The sequence below is a fragment of the Pelecanus crispus genome, chromosome 1 (assembly GCF_030463565.1).
Source record: "Pelecanus crispus isolate bPelCri1 chromosome 1, bPelCri1.pri, whole genome shotgun sequence".
Lineage (NCBI taxonomy): Eukaryota > Metazoa > Chordata > Aves > Pelecaniformes > Pelecanidae > Pelecanus > Pelecanus crispus.
In genome coordinates this window covers 159,099,931-159,118,462 of record NC_134643.1, presented here as the reverse complement: position 1 = coordinate 159,118,462, position 18,532 = coordinate 159,099,931, and the positions used below count along the sequence as shown (strand labels likewise).

The window sequence follows — 18,532 nt, the reverse complement described above, 5'->3', positions numbered from 1 at the left end:
CTGTAGGAGACAATGAAGTTGCAGATAACTGAGGCTGAATGGTTGAATTCTCTTAATCAGGATGAACTCGAATTGAGCCAGGTGGCTACTCTTGGTGTCCATGCCAATTGTTAAGCTCCTAAATAGGAGCTGTCTTAAGTTATGGACTGGGAGTGATAATTTCTGAGTACATACCTTCAAGTAAGAGTACTGTATGAGGGTTTTGAACTCTGGTCTTGCTTTTGCCTCATTTGTGCTGAGTTTTCCCATAGCATTTATGTCCTGGGTCTGGTCCAAGTGCTAGAAAGTGTTGATGACAGTAGGATGGTCACATCTGATGTGTTGTAATAAAGCAAGGTAGGTCTGGAGCGGACCTTAAGGATCACTTCATTCTCTGCTTTTGTATGCAACGTTATCTGTACAGTTCTGTTCATAAAATCAAGACTCAAATAGTTGGAGGATTTTTGGTCCTTACTGCTGCTACTGGAGGGTTGTTGCAGAATCTTTCTATTCTTCTATTACTTTTGTTTTGCGTAGAGTATAGTGCAACCCTTGTCTTGCTAGGCCAAGCTGTCTTGGTTTTCTGCCAATGTGATAGACTTTCCAGTACTCTGACCGTGCAGGCACGCTTCTCTGTGCCTCCTTGCAGTTTGGGATTCATCTCTTGAACTTGGGTGACTGAGACTGCCAACAGTAATTCTGCATCAGATCCTTGCTGAGGTATGGCTCAATGGCAGTCTTCCAGCTTTTGAGTAATTGTAGTTCTGGCTAGTCTCCCAATTCCCTTTGTTTCTCTGTTCTGTTAATCTTCCCATTTCTCCTGTAAAATAACCTGATACTCCTTTTGTATGGACAGTGGTCTCCTATTATTATGTCATATTTATTTGCCATGCATTTTCTCTCTGCCAAGGATTCCGATAGAAAAAAACAAGGTAGTTCCCAGGATTGATTAGTGGGAAACTGCTATAGCTGCTTCTATCTGAGCTCGATAGTTTTCTTTTCATTAATAACCATGGTAATCCCACTTAGTCTGTAAAATCCGTAATTTTTATTGGGGAAAAATATTGGTCTAGTCTATTTTTAGGTATTGTATTGACTTCTTTTTCTATTTACTTCGATGTGTTAGAACAGCTTTCAAATGGAAGACTAAGCAAAGCCTTATATTAAAGTGAGATTAAGTGATGCCTTTGCGTGGGGTGGCTTTCCCTCTCCTTTCTTAAAACACAAGTACTGCATAGGTAGTAAAACATGAAGGTTTATATATTAGTTTTTTAATGTAAGTACTGCAACAGCCTGAAGGGCGGGGGGGGGGGGGGGGGGGGGGGGGGGAAGTAAAAAGCTTTTTGTCAGTGTATGGATTTCATGCCTTTTGTTCTTTCAGAATTCCAAAGTACTGAGCTCTGTCAGGTTTGTTTTCACCTCTGCTGGGTTAGGTACCCCTTTGTTATGCCAGTGCTGTCTTTACTGCGATGTTCAGCATCATCTTTACTTCAAGTGGAAATGAATCATTCTCTTCATGCATCTCTTCACTGCATCTAAACTGCATGGTGGCTGCAGTTCTTCTTTCCCTGATAATTTTTTTTAATTCCATTTTATGTAAATGATTTTTATCTTTTTAAGGCTGTAGCACTTCCCCCCCCCCCCCCCCCCCCCCCCCCCCCCCCCTTTCAGACTCTGCGTTTTCCTATTTGGGGGGAGAAATATGGGAGAGGGATCAACACTATCAAAGCTATCTGTGAGCTCCAGCATCTTTGCCTATACCATTGTTTTTTCTTTTTTGTGGTGTTTGAGGAAAAAATACCCAGATTTTTAAAGGAATGATTCTGATTTAAAAAAAAAAAAACTAATCGCTGTCCTATCCAAATGCTTGAATTCTTCAGGCTAGCTGACTTTACCAGCTAGTTCTGCTTTTTGTAGTTTGGACATCACTTTGAAAATCTTGATTGTAGGTGCACCTTTGCTTATCCTTTCATTTAATTTGTCAGTTTGTTATAATTCAGAGCAATTTATTATAATCAATGTCACTAATGCAGTGACCACTTTGTCCGTGATAATTGTGGGGTTTTTTTTTAAAAAAAAAAAAAAAAAAAAAAGATAAATCTCATCCAAATCTAAAGTAGGTCTCATCATCTTCAGTGCCTGTACACTAAGAAATCTGCTTTAAGAAATCTACTTACAATACAGGTACTAGAGCATTCTTGCAGTTTTTCTGGTTGAGTGGTTGGGGGTGTTTTGTTTGGGATTTTTGGGGAGGGTTGTTTGGTTTTGGTGTGTGCATTTGGTTTTGTGGTGGTTTTTGATTTTTTTTTAGTAGGTTTGTTTTTTTTTTTTTTTTTTTTTAGTGTTTCAGGAGATCACTTAATTGCAGATTAGTGACCTTGGGACCAAAGAAGAACAGTCCTGAGCTAAAGCCACCTGTGTGCTCTCTTTTCCTTATCTGTACCAGATACATGACAAGAGAATGTGGCCTTATATGATAAATGGAAGATGTCAGAATCTAAAGTTACAACTTTCAGTACAAAAGCTAATGAAAATGTCTTAAAGATAGCATTTGCAGCTTAATGGTTTCTGCTACCTGCAGAAATAACTACTGTTGGCTTGTTCCCCCATAGCTAAGACTATCATGAAGGTTTGCGTGTCTACTGGAATTGTGGCTTTCAACTCAGATGTGTGAAGTCTTGACAGAAAAACTATGAACTATAATTTGTAAGCAGTATGGGAATGTATAGCCTTTGCTTGGTGGAAATGATTGCAAACTTTGTTTCAACCTTGCTTAATTAAAATTGCGGTAATATTCAAGGGTCTTTCTAATATATAGGTGTGTCTTACTGGACTGATGGAAAACCAGAATTTGTATACTTTTTTCATGATTAATACTGAGCTCTTTGCTGTCTGTCAGCCTGCAGGCAGACTGCCTTGTCAGAGAGAGATAAGTACTGCAAGTACAGGGAAATAATCAGCGTGCCTATCTCCTGTGTTGTAGGGTTATGCTGCAGAGATGGACAATCCTTTAATGGCTCATCTCATTTCACCAGAACTCCAGAATAAGAAGGATATCTTGTTTGGGAACATGGAAGAAATTTATCACTTTCACAACAGGTGAGGATTTGCATTCAGATCTAAAAATAGCATTTGGATGGGATTCTTTAGTCTTTCTTTTAATCTGATTTAAATTGCTACAAGATCCTTACTGAGTCCCACTTGGCTATCTGGCATGTCAAAATTCATATTGCATAGAAGAGGAAAAGCAAAATATCTATAAAAGATGTGCAAAGCTGTGTGAAACTTTATTCAAATGTTTGCAGTACACAGGTAGAATTTTGCACTGTGGTCCTCTTCCTGAAGAAAGGTATTGGGATCTGGTTACAAGCTAATTAAAGCAAGGTTTGTTTGGGCTGCTTTTTTTTTTTTTTTTTTTTTTTTTTTAATGAAATTTGCTATGGAAAGTAAATTATTATTCTAAACCACAAATTCTCAACTCTTTCATCTGGTTGAGGCTGGTTAATTTTACATTTGAGTGGCCCCTCTCTGAATCTTGAATCCTTGCTGCTAGAGAGGTATTTCTTCACAGGATAATATTTAAATTGGTAGAAAAGAGAAGTATTTTCAAGAGAAATTAAGCATATTAAAGAGTTGGTTCTTATTCAGGCAAAACTAGACTGGATGTTTTGCCACTGATCATTTTTTTTTTGTGTTTTTTTTTTGGTTTGGAGAGGTGGGGTTTGGTTCGTTTCTTGGCTTTTTGGTGTTTGGTAGTATTTGGAAGGAAAAACCAAACACTTTAAGCTGTACAAATCCTGCTGCTGAATACATAAGGCAGGGAAACAAAATCCCCCTTCCCTTCCCAATGTCATATTTTATTTCAGTTGTAGCAACATTAAGCTAAAAGAAATTGGTCAGAATGTTTGTTTATTTTAATTTGTTATCCCTTTTTAAGTACATGATCTAGAAGAGTTTTGTTTAGTTTTGTAGTACAGAATTACAGTTCTGTTTCAGAAGTTTAGAAAAGGAATTGCAAGAATGTAAAAATTTACTACAACTTTTTTAACATGTGCTCTAAGAAAATCTTCTTTCTCATAGAATATTCTTGAGAGAACTAGAAAACTATGTAGAATACCCAGAACTAGTAGGACGGTGCTTTCTGGATCAGGTATGTGTCATCTTTTGCTAGCATTTCGTTTATAAGCCCCTCTAAGCCTGTAACATGTGAGAGTGATTTTCATGTAGTAATTGCCACCACATCCCCTTCATCTGTCTTGAACAGGTAACAGGTTGAGTATGTACATATTAATTGAGAATTGGGGATATTTTCCTCTGTGTGGGGTAATTAATTTTGTTAAAGAGCTACTACCTTGTTGAAAGAGAACTGCTTTCTTGAAGTGGCAGTTAGGAAAACATGGAGTCATGCACTGCATTATTTCACATCACTATAAATGATTGGTTTACTTGGTTAGATTTCTTTACCGGATTTGTTGTTGTTGTTTTCTTTAAAGAGTACACCTCAACAGAGTAAGTAAAAAATATTCTGAAAATAGAAAGCTATGACAGAATTAAAGTTTTTTTTAATCTGGGATTTATGAAACAATGAGTCTCACCCATAGTATACCAAAGGCTAAACAGGAATCTGTTTACGGAAACCAATGTCCTGTTGGTGCTACCTATTGATGTTCTAAAACTCCTGGAAGGAGCCATCCCTCCCCCTCCCACTCACTGGCTACATCCATGGAGATGCTGTTTCCTAAAACTGAGGGACAGAGGTACTTCTGTGCCTGCTGATTTCCTATCTAGTCTTTCCTTTATAGTTACTATGACATTTTCAACAGTCTTATTTCCTTTTGCTTTCAACAAGTGCTGAAGTCGTGCTATTTAGTTGCTGAAGTTATAAGGGCCATCAAACTGCTTGGTCCACCTTAGGGCAACTCCCAGGGAAAAACACATTCATAAAATGAAAATGTATAAAGAAAAAAGGGCAAAGACTTTCAAATAAATTGCATAGAGGGACTCATGGTTGGGCATTCACAGAAGTATTTTTCATATTGTAATATAAATATATTTGTAAATATAATATATGCTGCTTTGTAAGGTGCTTAATATTCAGCTGAAGCAAAAATTAACAGGAACATTTTATTCTGATGTTCCAAGTACAAAATTAGTAGCCATTACAAAATCAGTGATTTTGAATAATTGTTTTTTGTTTGGGATGCCTCAAAGAACTGCATTTTTTTGTGGTGGTTGTTTTTTCTTAGCCTTATTGATTATGAAAAAAATTCTTATGAACTTTGTCTATTAAAGTCACAAGAATTTATTAACTTTTTGCTTGTCTCCCCAATTTCAGATGGAAGATTTCCAGATTTATGAAAAATACTGTCAAAATAAACCTCGATCTGAAAGTTTGTGGAGGCAGTTTTCAGATTCTGTATTCTTCCAGGTATGCTTGCTTGAGTCTACAATATATTTGAGGGGAGTGTGTGTGTTTTGGTTGGGTTTGGGTTTTTTTTTTTTTTTTAAAAACTTCACCATTTATCTCAAGAACAAATAACAGAAATACTGATTAGTGTACTGATGAAATCCAACACTGATTACAGGAATGTCAAAGGAAACTCGATCACAAGCTCAGTTTGGACTCATACTTGCTGAAACCCGTTCAAAGAATAACCAAATACCAATTATTGCTAAAGGTACGTGTTACTAAACTGTAACGCTAAGTATATTTTGTGCATTTGTTTTTTTAAATGCTGCTTCTCTCATCCTGCTGGAGAGAAACCTAAAAGTTAGCGGACAGATGTATAAATCGAAACAGAAAAATCCCAGTTTATCAACTTTCAGCTCAGTTCTTTTCTCTTTCAGCCAAAAAGCTGCTAGTAGACAGGAAAATGTTACACAGAGACACTTTGTGCAATTGCTTTTGCCCTTATATTTCTGCCAAACAGAAGAATGAAAAGTTGATTAGGGGAAACAGAAGGAGTAGGAAGCCTTTGCAACAAAGAAAAGAGAGTATCTGAAGTAGTTGTTACTTATCAGTTATAGTCGCCTCATCCATATTGCAGGAGTTTGCTTTGCTGAGTTTTAGGAAATGCATTCTAGGAAACGTACTTAACTGAGCATTGTAGGGTGTTTTTAGGAAGGATGCTGTTGTGATTCACTTAAACATGCTATACTGAGAGAGCAAAATGAGCAATATAATATCACAATTTTTCGAATTAACGTACAATGTTTTGCCATGTTTGAAGCTGGCTTGTTTTAAGAAATATTTCCTACATAGACACACGTTTCAGTAATTGTATTTAACAGTAGTATAAAAAAATTACCTTGGACCAAATTTACTCTTGAGTTAAAACTGAGCTGAAGTTAACAGCTTTTAAAGAATTAATTATATTAAGCTTGTCTAAGGAGAGGAGTATTAGAAAGGTTTGTGATTTAAAGTATCTTTACTGCTTGCAGTCCATGAGTAAATGCTTATTCTCATACTGTCAAGGTTCCACGTGAACTTGCAGTTTTGTTTATCTGGATCAAATTGGAACATGCAGCTTCACCAATAAGTCCTTTGGAGAAGGGATGCCTTTTTAAATGTATAGACAATGCTCAGTGCAGTCAGTTTAAGTCTGTTACTAGCATCCCAGGCCTCACCATAATTCAAATAATAAATGAAATTTGCCTATGTTTTTACATTTGTTCACCTCTAAAAAGTAAAAATAATAAATAATACCCTTTTTTGTTTGTGTTTTGTTTGTTTAGCAATTGTGATGAAAAATATGTTTGCAAAGTTAGTCTTGTAAAATTCTTAGGTAGAGTTTACAAAACCTCTAGATGGACGAAATGTATTTGGCTAATGAGCAGCAGAGTTGGAGAAGTAAACCTTTAGGGTCTTCTGAGTTCCAGCCAGTATTTAACCCACTAGATTATATAGTATAAAGCTTTACTGGATAACTTTGAAAGTGTTAAAATTTGAACATTCCTAGTTACTGCTGTTTCCAAAGCTAAGTATGTATGTTGCCATTCCTTCCTTTCTCAGGAAATGCTGAAGTACAGTAAGAACTGTGAAGGTGCTGAAGATCTTCAGGAGGCATTAACTTCTATACTGGGTATTCTCAAAGCAGTTAATGATTCTATGCACCAGATAGCCATTACAGGCTATGACGTGAGTAACAGTATTTTTACTTACTTTTTAATTTGTTTTCATTTATTTCTTAGATATATTGTACAGTATGCCCTGTACTGTATACTAACAATATTGAGAAGAACGTTTTACAAAAGGTGCCTTTTAAACTGAATTGTGTAATGAAAATAATGGAAAATGGATGTCTCTATACTCTCCTGAAGTTTTCCTGCTATGAATAATATTTTACTCCGTCTACCCAAGTTTTCTTTCTTTGATCTACTTGACACTGAGTTAGAAACTGAAAATCGTCAGGAAGAGTCTGGTTTAGGCTACTGCCAAATGGGAGTTGCAACTAAGTTTTTACATCTATGTGTAAAACTACACCCAAAACTTCCAGTTTAAAAAAAAAAAAAAAAAACCCAACCCAAACAAACAAAACACAACGTAAGCAGCTTTAGAGCAGAGTTTGGGGAAAAAAGCCCAAACAGCCAAATATGTCTATTGTGCCTCCTCCTCTCTCTATGTGTAGATCTCTGTATCTCTGCTACTGGTACTCTTGGCTGTAAAATCCTGCCTGAACAGTGTTGGGGAGAGAGCAAATTATGTGTAAAAATCCAACACTGACTTTGTTTTTATTACAGTTCCAAACCCAACATAAACACTGATGTGAGAGATTACTTGGAATGACAGAACTTGTAAAGACCTGCTTAGAGTATGCATTTTAGTCCAATGTTATCTTTTTGTAGTTGGAAATACTGCTTTTTTTGTTCCAGGGAAACCTAAATGATCTGGGCAAGCTTTTAATGCAGGGATCCTTCAATGTCTGGACTGATCATAAAAAGGGTCACTCGAAGGTGAAAGATTTAGCACGCTTCAAGCCAATGCAGCGACACCTCTTCCTCCATGAGAAAGCAGTGCTGTTCTGTAAAAAGCGAGAAGAAAACGGAGAGGGATATGAGAAAGCACCTTCTTACAGCTACAAACACTCCTTAAATGTAAGACACTGAGCAGTCCAGTAAGGTCAAGGTACTGAGGGCTTAGCCTGCAGCAATACAATATTCTAGTTTTTTGTTAGCAAAGCTGTGTTATGGATTTGCATTGGGAACTTAACCCTTTCAGGCAAACCTAACTGGTGCTGCAGGTCTGCGTCACTCTGTGTCGCGGTCTGTTAGAGAGTCAGGGTAGGGGGAAATTATCCTTTGAGAAAATCCAAACCATACTAGTCTAGCTGAATGGCAGTTGCATTAATTACACAGAAAATGCAATAATGAGTAGAGCAGGTTAGTATGAAATAGGTGTAAGATCTGGTGGTCTGGATTTTAAAAGACACATCCTGTGGGTCAGTCTCAATTTAATGTACCTAAACCTTTCTTCTCTCCGAGGTAGCCAAGCTGACATAAAGCACTAAATCTCTTACATCCAACATGCAGATCACGTGTTATTAGTTATTCTTTTCCTTGAGCAAGAAGCCAAATGTGGCTTTGCTTTTCAGAAATAGGGTACCAAAGAATACCAGTAGCCGCCTGCTTCCATTGTTGTCATTAATTGCAATTTGGTAGGTCAGCTTCTGTTCTCTTTGCTTGCAGATGGCAGCAGTTGGAATAACAGAAAATGTCAAAGGGGATGCAAAAAAGTTTGAAATCTGGTATAATGCAAGGGAAGAAGTTTACATCATACAGGTAAACAACATGCCATTAAAATTAAAAAAAGAGAGAGAAAGGGAGGCGGGGTGAAGTCTAACCCTAAGAAGATCTGGGGTTTTTTTTCCCTCTGTTATATCACTAATAGACAGTGACGAGGAAATGTAGGGGAAAAAAAACCAAACCAAAACACACCAGATTAATTCATAAGGTAGTTTCTTAAACAATATATTTCAATTGCAGAGTCTTCTGGGGAAAAAAAATCAACCACGTTTTACAATATCCATGGGGGATATTGTATACACCGTTACTATTGCTCTCACCAGCGTAGTGGATGGCTTGGGAGCCGGGATTTGACTGTAGCACGTGCACAGCCTCTGCCTCAGCATGTTCCAGTTGTCACAACTAGTTTCTCTTCACTGAAGGACTGGAGAGGGAGCTCTGTCTCTCTTGAATGATTCCTCCAAGGCTGCACTTTGGCATGCAGCTCTTTGTGCAATAAGTGTTCTGTGCTTGATGGCTGATTGTATTTATTTTCGGGCAGGCACCAACCCCTGAAGTTAAAGCTACTTGGGTAAATGAAATAAGAAAAGTGCTGACGAGTCAACTGCAGGCATGCAGAGGTAAAATATTTTGCATATATATGTTTTTTTAATCTCTTTTCTCTTTGAACTTCAAAACCTGCCCTGTATATCTTCACTGTGTAGGACTGTAGAAGTGAAAAGCTCAAAACACAAATCAATTTTAATAGGTTTTTTTCTTTCCTCCATTACAGAAGCTAGTCAGCACAGGACACTAGAACAAACACAGAGTTTACCTCTACCAGCATCATCTTGTACAAGGTAAGTATGTATGTTCTCAAATCAGCCTGGCTGTCTTGTAAATATGCTAATACATCTAGTTTGCAGTTCTTCATTACCCCTGTCCCTTAATACTGGCCCTTATGTTTTAGGGGTTTTTTTTAGGTCTCTTCCTACTATAAAGCTGTAAAGCTTGGGATTTATACATCTCCAGAAAATGAGTAGCGGTGGCATGGGCTTTGCCAGTTGATAGAGAACAACACAGAAATGTCGTTTTCTGTGCCAGCCCAAAATCCTGGTGGTATTATGGGTCTGTTTGTTGAACAGCTAATTATATACTTTATACACCAGATAAGAGAGTTAGGTAGAGCAGCCTTTTCCCTTCCTTCTCTGTTCTTTTCCTTCACCTGGATATTTTTTTTCCCCTTCCTTTTCCAATGTCATGTTATCTTCCTTTTATCTTTTTCAGGGCATTACCTCTTTTCTCTGTCCCTTGTTCTTTTCTTCCAATTTTTTTTTTTTAATAAAAACTAAGCAATGTGTTGATTCCTCCAGTTCTGATTCCTGTTGATTCCTCCTCCCAAGTTCTGAGTCAAGCTTTTCTTCTCTTCCTATTTTTTGTCCTTCACCCTACCAACCTGTATATTCTTCTGCTCCCGCGTGCTATTCTGCCCCTCTCTGACATCTCTTTTTAATCCTCTGCTACTCACTCTTTTTTTTGTGATATGTGTATATGCGCATAAGGCCATGCGCTCATATCTTCAGTCATTCCCACATGGTGTGTGCTCAAATATGTATCAGTGGCTGTCTGCCCTGCATGTTTTATGCATCTACTTATCACTCGGGAAGAATTTCCCAGATGTATAGTATTTGTGGGATGTCTTTCTCCATTGCATTCCCAATCAGAGGTGTGTGGGAATCCAACTGCAAGATCCAGCCTGTGTTCTTTGTTTATCCCTCATCTGTTCGTGTGTGAAGACCTTCCGAGGGGCAGAGGTGTTGTTTTTTTTTTTTTTTTCCAGTTCCTGTTTTTTCCTTAGTATGTTCAGGAGGAAATGTCAGCACAGAATGTGTGCCTGTAGCTGGGAGTGAGTGGAAGTTGTCCTGAGCTGTCTTTTCAGTAGTTCGCACTGCCATAGTACGTGTGGTTGTAGTCAGTTTGGGGAGTCTTTCTCCTTTGTGTGTGCTCATGGTCTTTCTATGCACAGTCACCATGATTTCTTCAATCCTGGAAGGTATGATCTGGGACATAGCTAAGAAATGGTTTGCAGCCTATAAATCTGTATGTAAAAGGCAGCCCGTGACCAAAGGTCATCACCCCTGTTTCAGACCCAGATTTGCTGGAGCTGGATTGATTGTCTTAATTTGTTTCCAATAAACAGTCCTTCACGGAACCACATCAGAAACACCAAAAAAATGGAGGAGAGAAAAGCTGATCTCACAAGCTTAGAAGGTTATGGCACCACAATAGCACCAAAGTACCCCGAGAAAGGCAAAGGTGAGTTTACACGTATGTATTGTTACCTTTAATTGTGAAGAGCATGCCTGCACTGCAGATGCACAGGCAGATCCACCAGCAGAGTAGCCATGGTAGCACAGGCAAACGCAGCATTATACCTGAACAAGCAGGGCTGTGCCACTTTCAGCCCTAAGGCAGCCCACCCACAAAGCGCTGCCCACGCTGCAGCAGCGTGCTGGTCACATCTGCCCTTAGCTGGGGGGTTTCTGCATTCCACTGTGTGGTGTGGACAGGCCCAAAGCCACCTCAACGAAGGGTAGCCAAAAGGAGGTGGGATCTGTGGGTTATGAGGCCCAAGTCTTCAGTAGGTCTCCTTTTAGAGCTGCCCAGCTTGTCAGGTTTCTCTTCCTCTGCATAAATTTCTTGGCATTATCTGTTCTGAAGAGTATTATTTTTCTTTTTGATTTTGGTTCCCGTCACAGAGATTATCTACTAGACCAGTGGCAATACAAGCCCCTGCACTGTAAGAACAACTGGCCACTTAGGTTCTTCTGTTGTACCTGGACTTTCAGTTGTCCTTTCTCATCCAAACGTGCCAGTTCCCTGGCAGGGCTGTAAATGATCTTCTGCCTTGACCTCTTCATGGCCTTCTCCCCTTTCTTTGTGTCTCTCTCTTCCTTTGTAGATGACACTAGCTCTACCTCAGAGTGCTCTGTACTGTCAAAAAAGCGCTTTATGTTGCAGGGCTTTACTAACCTCAAAAGTCAGAAAGGTAATTTTTTTAAAAAAAAGCTAGATTGTTTTCTGTCTAAGGCTGTAATTGAAGCATCACTTTGTGTGTGTATGTGTAGCGTAACAGGTTTTCAGTGTATACACTAGCTTGTTCTCCTAAGTTCAAGCTAGGTTCCTCAGTCCCTGACCCTGACAGGGAGATTTCAAGAGAAACCAGCTCCAGAAGGAGCTGCGCCTGGGAAAAGTGGAGCTGTTGGAGATGCAAGGGAAGGAGTGCAGGTTCCAATGCCTCTGGTCTCACTGTCACAGCCAAGGAATGAGTTTGTAGTGCCTCTCTCCTGTAGGAAAACTAGAGGAAGGAAGTTGTCTTCAGACCAGATACCTGGCCTGCTTCTAGCTTCAGTGGATCTGCCCCAAATGCACCTGTACTTGGCAAAAAGGAATCAAGGTTTTCTAGAATATTTCTATATTAGCATCCTTGATAACAGAACTCCCAAAGCACAACTACAGCAGAATAAGTATGACAATGTTGTTTTGCTGGATACAAAAAGAAAGAAGAATTTCCCTATGCATCCAGAAGCGGTCTTTACTTTTTTTGCTAAAACAGGCGATAGAAATCTGAGCCCTTCCTTGCTTCCTTCTGCCAAGTAATCACACTGGTACATTCAATTCTTGCTTTGAACAGCTGTCTTCGAACAGTCTGAATTGCATTAAGATAATGGCACTTGTTCAAGAGCATGATTCCCCCACCCCGCCCCAGCATCTTTTCAGAATGCCTTTTTAAAACCTGATTACCTTTGAGTTCTTTCTGGAGAGAGTCTAGGGTTGTGTATCTAATGCTAATGAGGTGAGCACTAATATCCCATGCTTGCCTTGACAGAAACTCCATCTCCTTCTGCTAAAAGCCAGACATTGCCAATGATCCTTCTTACAGGACCAGGTATTGCTGTAGCACTAGATTTATATAAAAATGATTGCTTAATTTGGAATTTCAATTTTAGACAAACATTAATTGTATTCAATTGATGTCTAGTTCATTTGGAAAAGTTTACATATACTTTCATCTACTACTGTAAAATAAATTTGTCAATTTATCTTCAAATAACTACATGTAAATAATTCCTTCTGCTGTAATTGACCAATGGCGGCTAAAATTAGAGTGATTACAGAAATCCATTTGTTTTCCAGTGTAAACTCAAAGGTATTTAGTATGCAATCCACTTACTCTCTTTTTTCCAGTTCTTCAATATCTCTCTTCTGTGTTTTTTGCCTATTCATCCTCCTGCAGCTTCTCCTACCAGTCCTGACAAAAAACCTAAACGCCATGAAGTAGTGAGTGACCCAACTCCTTTTGGTTTAAGAGGTAGAGTGATACCACATCTTGTACTCCACAGATATCCACACATCCCTCATATAATGTGTTACATCAGAGCACTGGGGATACCTGTATGATGCTGTTGTGTGCAGTGGTATTGATAGCAGCTGAGTTTTTCCAAGTAGGTCTGTCAGCTTCTGTGTATACTGGTTTTGATAATGCAACTGGTTGAAGTTTTACCTTGGCATTGAATAAAGCAGCATATGACTTTACTAGTTTTTGGGAGAAGGCAGTGGGAAAGGGATGTTCTGTTGAAGAAATAACCAGAAGCTGGATGTTTAATGGAACTACAGTGGCATCCAGTTGCTGTGAGATACTTGGTTTTCCAGTTAGCATCCTCCTGTCACTATGCCCCTTGTGGAGAGGATTTAACTTTTAAAAAAAGGGAGGGGTGGAAATCTGAAACACATGTACTCTAGTCAGAGTGGGGATCATCACTGTCATGTGGAATTTCCATTTTAGATCTGCATTTATTACTGTAGTCACAACCCTGCTGCATCTTTCTTTGGGTGATAGTAGGCAATTTTTACCACCCTGTGAACCCCAGATAATTTAACTGAACACCTTGTAGCAGTTTGCCTCCTGTCCTCCCAACCCACAGCTAAGCAAAGAATAAAAAAGCATTTCAGTTAAATGGCCCATTTCAAACCAGCAAGGCTGTTGGTGAAGGCTTGAGTTACAAATCTCTGGGGCTAATTAACTAGAGAGTACAAGGAAAGCAGTCCTCCTCTTCCTGACTCTCTTTCCACCACCATCTCTTTTAGAAAATATTATTCTAAAGATGAAGCTGTTTCAAGCCCTACCATCATCCTCCTTTCCAGGTTTCCACAACCTTTGTCTTCGTCTCACCTGTGGAAACAGTGCAGGTTCAGCTGCTGTGCTGGGGAAACTATGCAACACCATTCACCTTGTCTGAACAGCAGGCAGTGTAATCCCAGGCCAGACACATGCAGAAACTCTACAAGTGTGGATGTGGGAGTTATGAGGTTAATTTTTTCTGCAGGTAGCAGTCAAACCTCTGAGATCTCCAGGTACCATGGAAATCCTGAGGGCCTGAAAATGCTGTCCGAAAGCAAAGGTGTGGCCTCTTCCACAGATGCTGAAATTTTCCAGGGTGGAGAGTCCTCGCTTGTTGCTAATTTACAGTAAAATCGTTGGGTCCTTAGAACAGACTTGTCTGATTTGCTGTCCTGTCCAGCAGCCTCTCACTTTATGAAACCACTAAACCAAGTAAATTAATTAAAAACATCTAGTAACTCCCCTTTCTGTCTTGCACCTTCCGATCTTTTTTCTGACACTTTATCTCTTCTCCTTCCCCAACTCAAATAGGGATAAGCAGGCAGTTGACCCTGGCATTTCAGGATGAAAATGCACCAGGTGATGGTCACAGCTCCTTGGTGCAGAGCACGTTACCCCCACTCGTTTCCTTTCGTTGCTCCATCGCTCCAGCTTACCTTGCAGTGAGCTCAAGGAAAATGAATTGGTGACAGAATCCCATCTTGCAGATAGATCCTACCTCTGTGAATAAACCTGTGGCCCCATTTCTGAAGAGAAGTGGTTAATGAATTCTTGGTTTTCCTGGCGCCATCAAATCTAAGCTTGTTTCTCTATAACTTTGCCTTTTCTCAAGACCATCTGCCATTTTTTGACATTTCCTGCCTTTATAGGGAGCTCTGATTTAGTCACACCGTGCAGAATAGGCACATGCACATTGAACACATTGAACACATGCACATTAGGACAAGAGGAAATGGGCTTAAGCTGCGCCAGGGGAGGTTTAGACTGGAAATTAGGAAAAATTTCTTTACGGAAAGGGTGGTCAGGCATTGGAACAGGCTGCCCAGAGAGGTGGTGGAGTCACCATCCCTGGAGGCGTTTAAAAAACGGGTAGATGTGGCACTTCGGGATATGGTTTAGTCTGGTCTACCCTTGATTAGTCTAGAGTGGGCTTGGTAGTGTAGGTTAATGGTTGGACTGGATGATCTTAAAGGTCTTTTCCAACCTAGATGATTCTATGATTCTATGATTCTATGAATGTGCATGCATAATTTTGGTGCCTGTAGTTAGCTAATATGAATATGACCATGGTGACTACTTCCCCTCCTGCCCCAGGATGAGACGGGCTTTTATACGGAGTTGTTAACAACAGAGTGCCAGCTTGTATGAGGAGTAGGAGTGCTGTTGCTATGGCAGGATCAGGCAGGTCTGCTCTTACCCACACCAGCACAATATATGCTCAGAAGCAAGAGCTGTTACCCAAAATGTTCCAGATGAGCAGGCCAGTGAGTATGATGCTGCAGGCAGAGCAATTACTGTGATTTTACTTTTGTGCAACTCGTTGGTTGTGTTTTCTAATGAGAGCTTGGAACAATTAGGAGAAACCAAGTTTTCTTTTGTTGCATTGTTCTTAACTTGGAAATAACGGAAAGGGTTTCAGCTTTGTCCCATGAGCCAACAATAAGATGTGAGGTTCCAAGGAGATTTACATGGAATACAGCAGGAATTTATTGCTCAGTTTCTTCACAGATGAAAGTTCATTCTTAACCCTGGACAGGGCCAAATAGGTCAGTACTTCAAACCGTGTGCAGATCATCCAGCAGCACAGGCGAGGCAAAAGTCCCAGTCTGGTGTGCTCTGGGTGTGCTTTCTTTCTGTGATTCTTAGATTGCTCTGGCTTTACTCTGGCGACGCTCAGGTTTTTTTCCTAATACACTGGTATGACCAGCCATGCAACAAATGCCTCAGAAGCAGCAAAGAGCAAAAATGCTGGTGTGTTGTCCACTTAACTAATAGTTACATAAAAGTTGGGAGGTCTGTTCTTCCTTTCATTCTTTTCATTGAGTTTCATTGTTATTGCCCTTTGGCTTGAGCCAAAATCTTACTTACAAATGTTTATTTGTCTTTTATCATGACTTTTTTTTCATTATAAGCTTGACACATTTATTAGCAGCTGCTGACCTCAGTGAAAAGCATCCCACTAGTAAAACTTACTGTAGTTTTATTTGGAAAAGGATTTTGTGCACTCTGGATATGATTCAGCCTTCTAAATAAATGAAATGCTTCACCCTGAGAGACAAAAAGGAACACTTGGCAATAAATGACAGGCAGAAGATGGTTCTTGTGGTGCTTGGTGCAGTGACTTAGCATGCTGAATTATCTTGGTGTTTAAGTAATCCTTGTGCCTGAACACCCTTAAATAATAAACTGCTTTGTCAGGTGAAGTACAGAGTGCCAGTAGCTTGTGTTTGAATTTCTTGACAACTCTAAGCGCTCAACAGTTTGAACAAAGCTATGTGCAGCCATCCCTTGTTCTAGCAGGCTGGTTAAGTTGCTTTGTGTGACAATCCCATGTGTTCATCCTCTTCCCCTAGAGTGTACGTTCCTGTCTTCTACCTCCTCCCAAGAAAAAGAGTATCTACCCATCGTTCATCATTGCATAAGGGAGAAATAGCTTCTTTTTAGTTGGGAATTTGCGTTCTTTCCATCTGTTTCCCTCTACATAAATCCAAAGGGCCAAATTCACTGCTGTGTCTTGCCACAACTCCACTTACTCTGGAAATGGGCCAACTTTTGCCAGCTGTGAATTTCACCTAGTGGCTGTAATAACTTCCCCATGAACTGTTTTTCTCCTGTTTATGTTGATCACTTAAAAGCTTTTTCGGTGGGAAGAACATTTCTCCCAGTCAGTGGCTCAAAGTTAACCAGCGGCTGTTTGTTCCCCAAGGTTGGGCTAAAACATCTCACTCTCTTGATGCATCTGAAGAAAATGATGGCTGGTCTAGTGCTGAAGATCCGCTGAATTCATCAGATGCAGAGGAAGAAGGAGGAGGAGGAGGGGGAGGCGAGATGAAGCTGGTAACCAGAAATGCTTTTGTGTTGAGCTAAGCAAATGTTACTGATAAGTTGTGTGTGGCAGTACACAGGAATACTTTCGAAGCTTGCAGGAAGGAAAGTGTCTGCCTTGAAATTCTCAGCTGGGCAAAATTCCTAGGGAATGGAAAAAAACCCCTTCTCTTAAATCAGTGTTGTGTTTGTACTTTGGGAAGGTCTGTCTGGGCCTTTGTGTAGCCGCGGACTAGTGAGACCGTGACTGCTTATGCCATACATAGTACAGCAGTCAAACAATGACATGCTCAGCTACCATGTTAACAGACTTTGACATATACATCGTGTCACTAGTTTGGCAGCTTGGTTTGGGGTTTTTTTTCTTGTGATTTTTTTTTTTAGATATTTGAATTAATTGTTGTAATGGAAAACATTTCACTGAATGTTTTTCAGGGTGTGAGAATTCATGTACTGAATTTGCATGTAACTGAACAGAAAGTTTTTTACTGCCTCTCAGTATGTACATTTACACTGTCTTCAGCATGTACGTGCATGAGAAAGGAGGGAAAAGTACGAAAATGTTCTTAACAAAAGCTGCAACATACCTTAAATTACTCAAAAGAAGTAATTTGTTTGTTTTTCCTCTGTGTGCATTTAGACTCCTGGTAAATATACAGTTGTGACTGATTATGAGAAGGGAGTTTCTGAAGAATTTACAGTGAAAAGTGGAGATCTAGTTCAACTGATTCGTGAAGGGGAGGATGGACTTTGGTACGCAGATCTCTGTTTGGAAACTTTTATATGCAGAAGTGTGTTTGGAAGGCAGATGTTTAGGGTAAAACTTTCGAAGGCATGAAACGAAGCAATTTGACTTTTTATTTTTATATTATTTTAGGTATGTAAAGAACCTGAGCACTGGTAGAGAAGGTTGGATCCCAGCAAACAATCTGCTGATGCTCATAGGCAATTCAAAATCAGCTCAATCTTTAAGCAGCTCTGGTAGGCTATTTATTATAAATGAGATGATTGTCCCTCTGAAGATTCCTGTTATGAAAGTAAGTTGTGAAAAACAGCAACCATACCATATTTTCATGTGGGTTTTTTTCTTTCCCTTTCCCAGAATCAGGCACTGCCTCCAGCACTTTGAGCACATCATCAAGTTGCAGTGATAGCTGCAATGCCAGCAGCACCAGCTTCTCGGACATTAAGGGCTAACATTAAATTTTCACCTCACCTCCATGGAAGGTAACTCCGGAGTTTTGTGCATTTTGTGCAGAGTTCTGGATGTTGGACTCACAGAACTGGTGGTTCTCTGTTTGTTGTGAGCTTTGAGTATTTTCACTGGTCATTGTTACAGGTTCTCCCAGAAGATCCTAATGAAAAGTGCATGGAATGTGAAGTTGTAAATAAAAGTTAAACGATTTGAAATAGGGTCTGCTCTGAAGTCTGAAGCTGCAGAGCTGTTAGCATAAAACACATTTTCTCATTGATATACAATCAGGTTTCTGCAGAACTGGATCATTTTGTAACAGCCAGGATCTGAATGCAAGCAAACAAAATGTGTTCAGTGCTAAATCCTTATTGTAAATTAGTAACACAGCAACGGCTGTACAGGAGAGGTAT

At 39.6% G+C, this 18,532-nt stretch overlaps 1 protein-coding gene across 1 annotated transcript in view; it reads left to right on the top strand.

Moving 5' to 3' along the window:
• MCF2L (MCF.2 cell line derived transforming sequence like) overlaps positions 1–18,124 on the top strand; it is a 168,088-nt gene extending 149,964 nt beyond the window's left edge. Inside the window, 17 exon segments of the mRNA XM_075711408.1 lie at positions 2,963–3,078; positions 4,060–4,129; positions 5,315–5,407; positions 5,565–5,657; positions 6,992–7,117; positions 7,852–8,073; positions 8,665–8,757; positions 9,263–9,341; positions 9,494–9,560; positions 10,901–11,016; positions 11,663–11,749; positions 12,590–12,649; positions 12,998–13,072; positions 16,809–16,939; positions 17,568–17,680; positions 17,805–17,908; positions 18,030–18,124. Of these exon segments, the coding sequence (XP_075567523.1) occupies positions 2,963–3,078; positions 4,060–4,129; positions 5,315–5,407; positions 5,565–5,657; positions 6,992–7,117; positions 7,852–8,073; positions 8,665–8,757; positions 9,263–9,341; positions 9,494–9,560; positions 10,901–11,016; positions 11,663–11,749; positions 12,590–12,649; positions 12,998–13,072; positions 16,809–16,939; positions 17,568–17,680; positions 17,805–17,908; positions 18,030–18,124 (1,740 nt within the window).
• Positions 18,125–18,532: the final 408 nt, after the last annotated feature.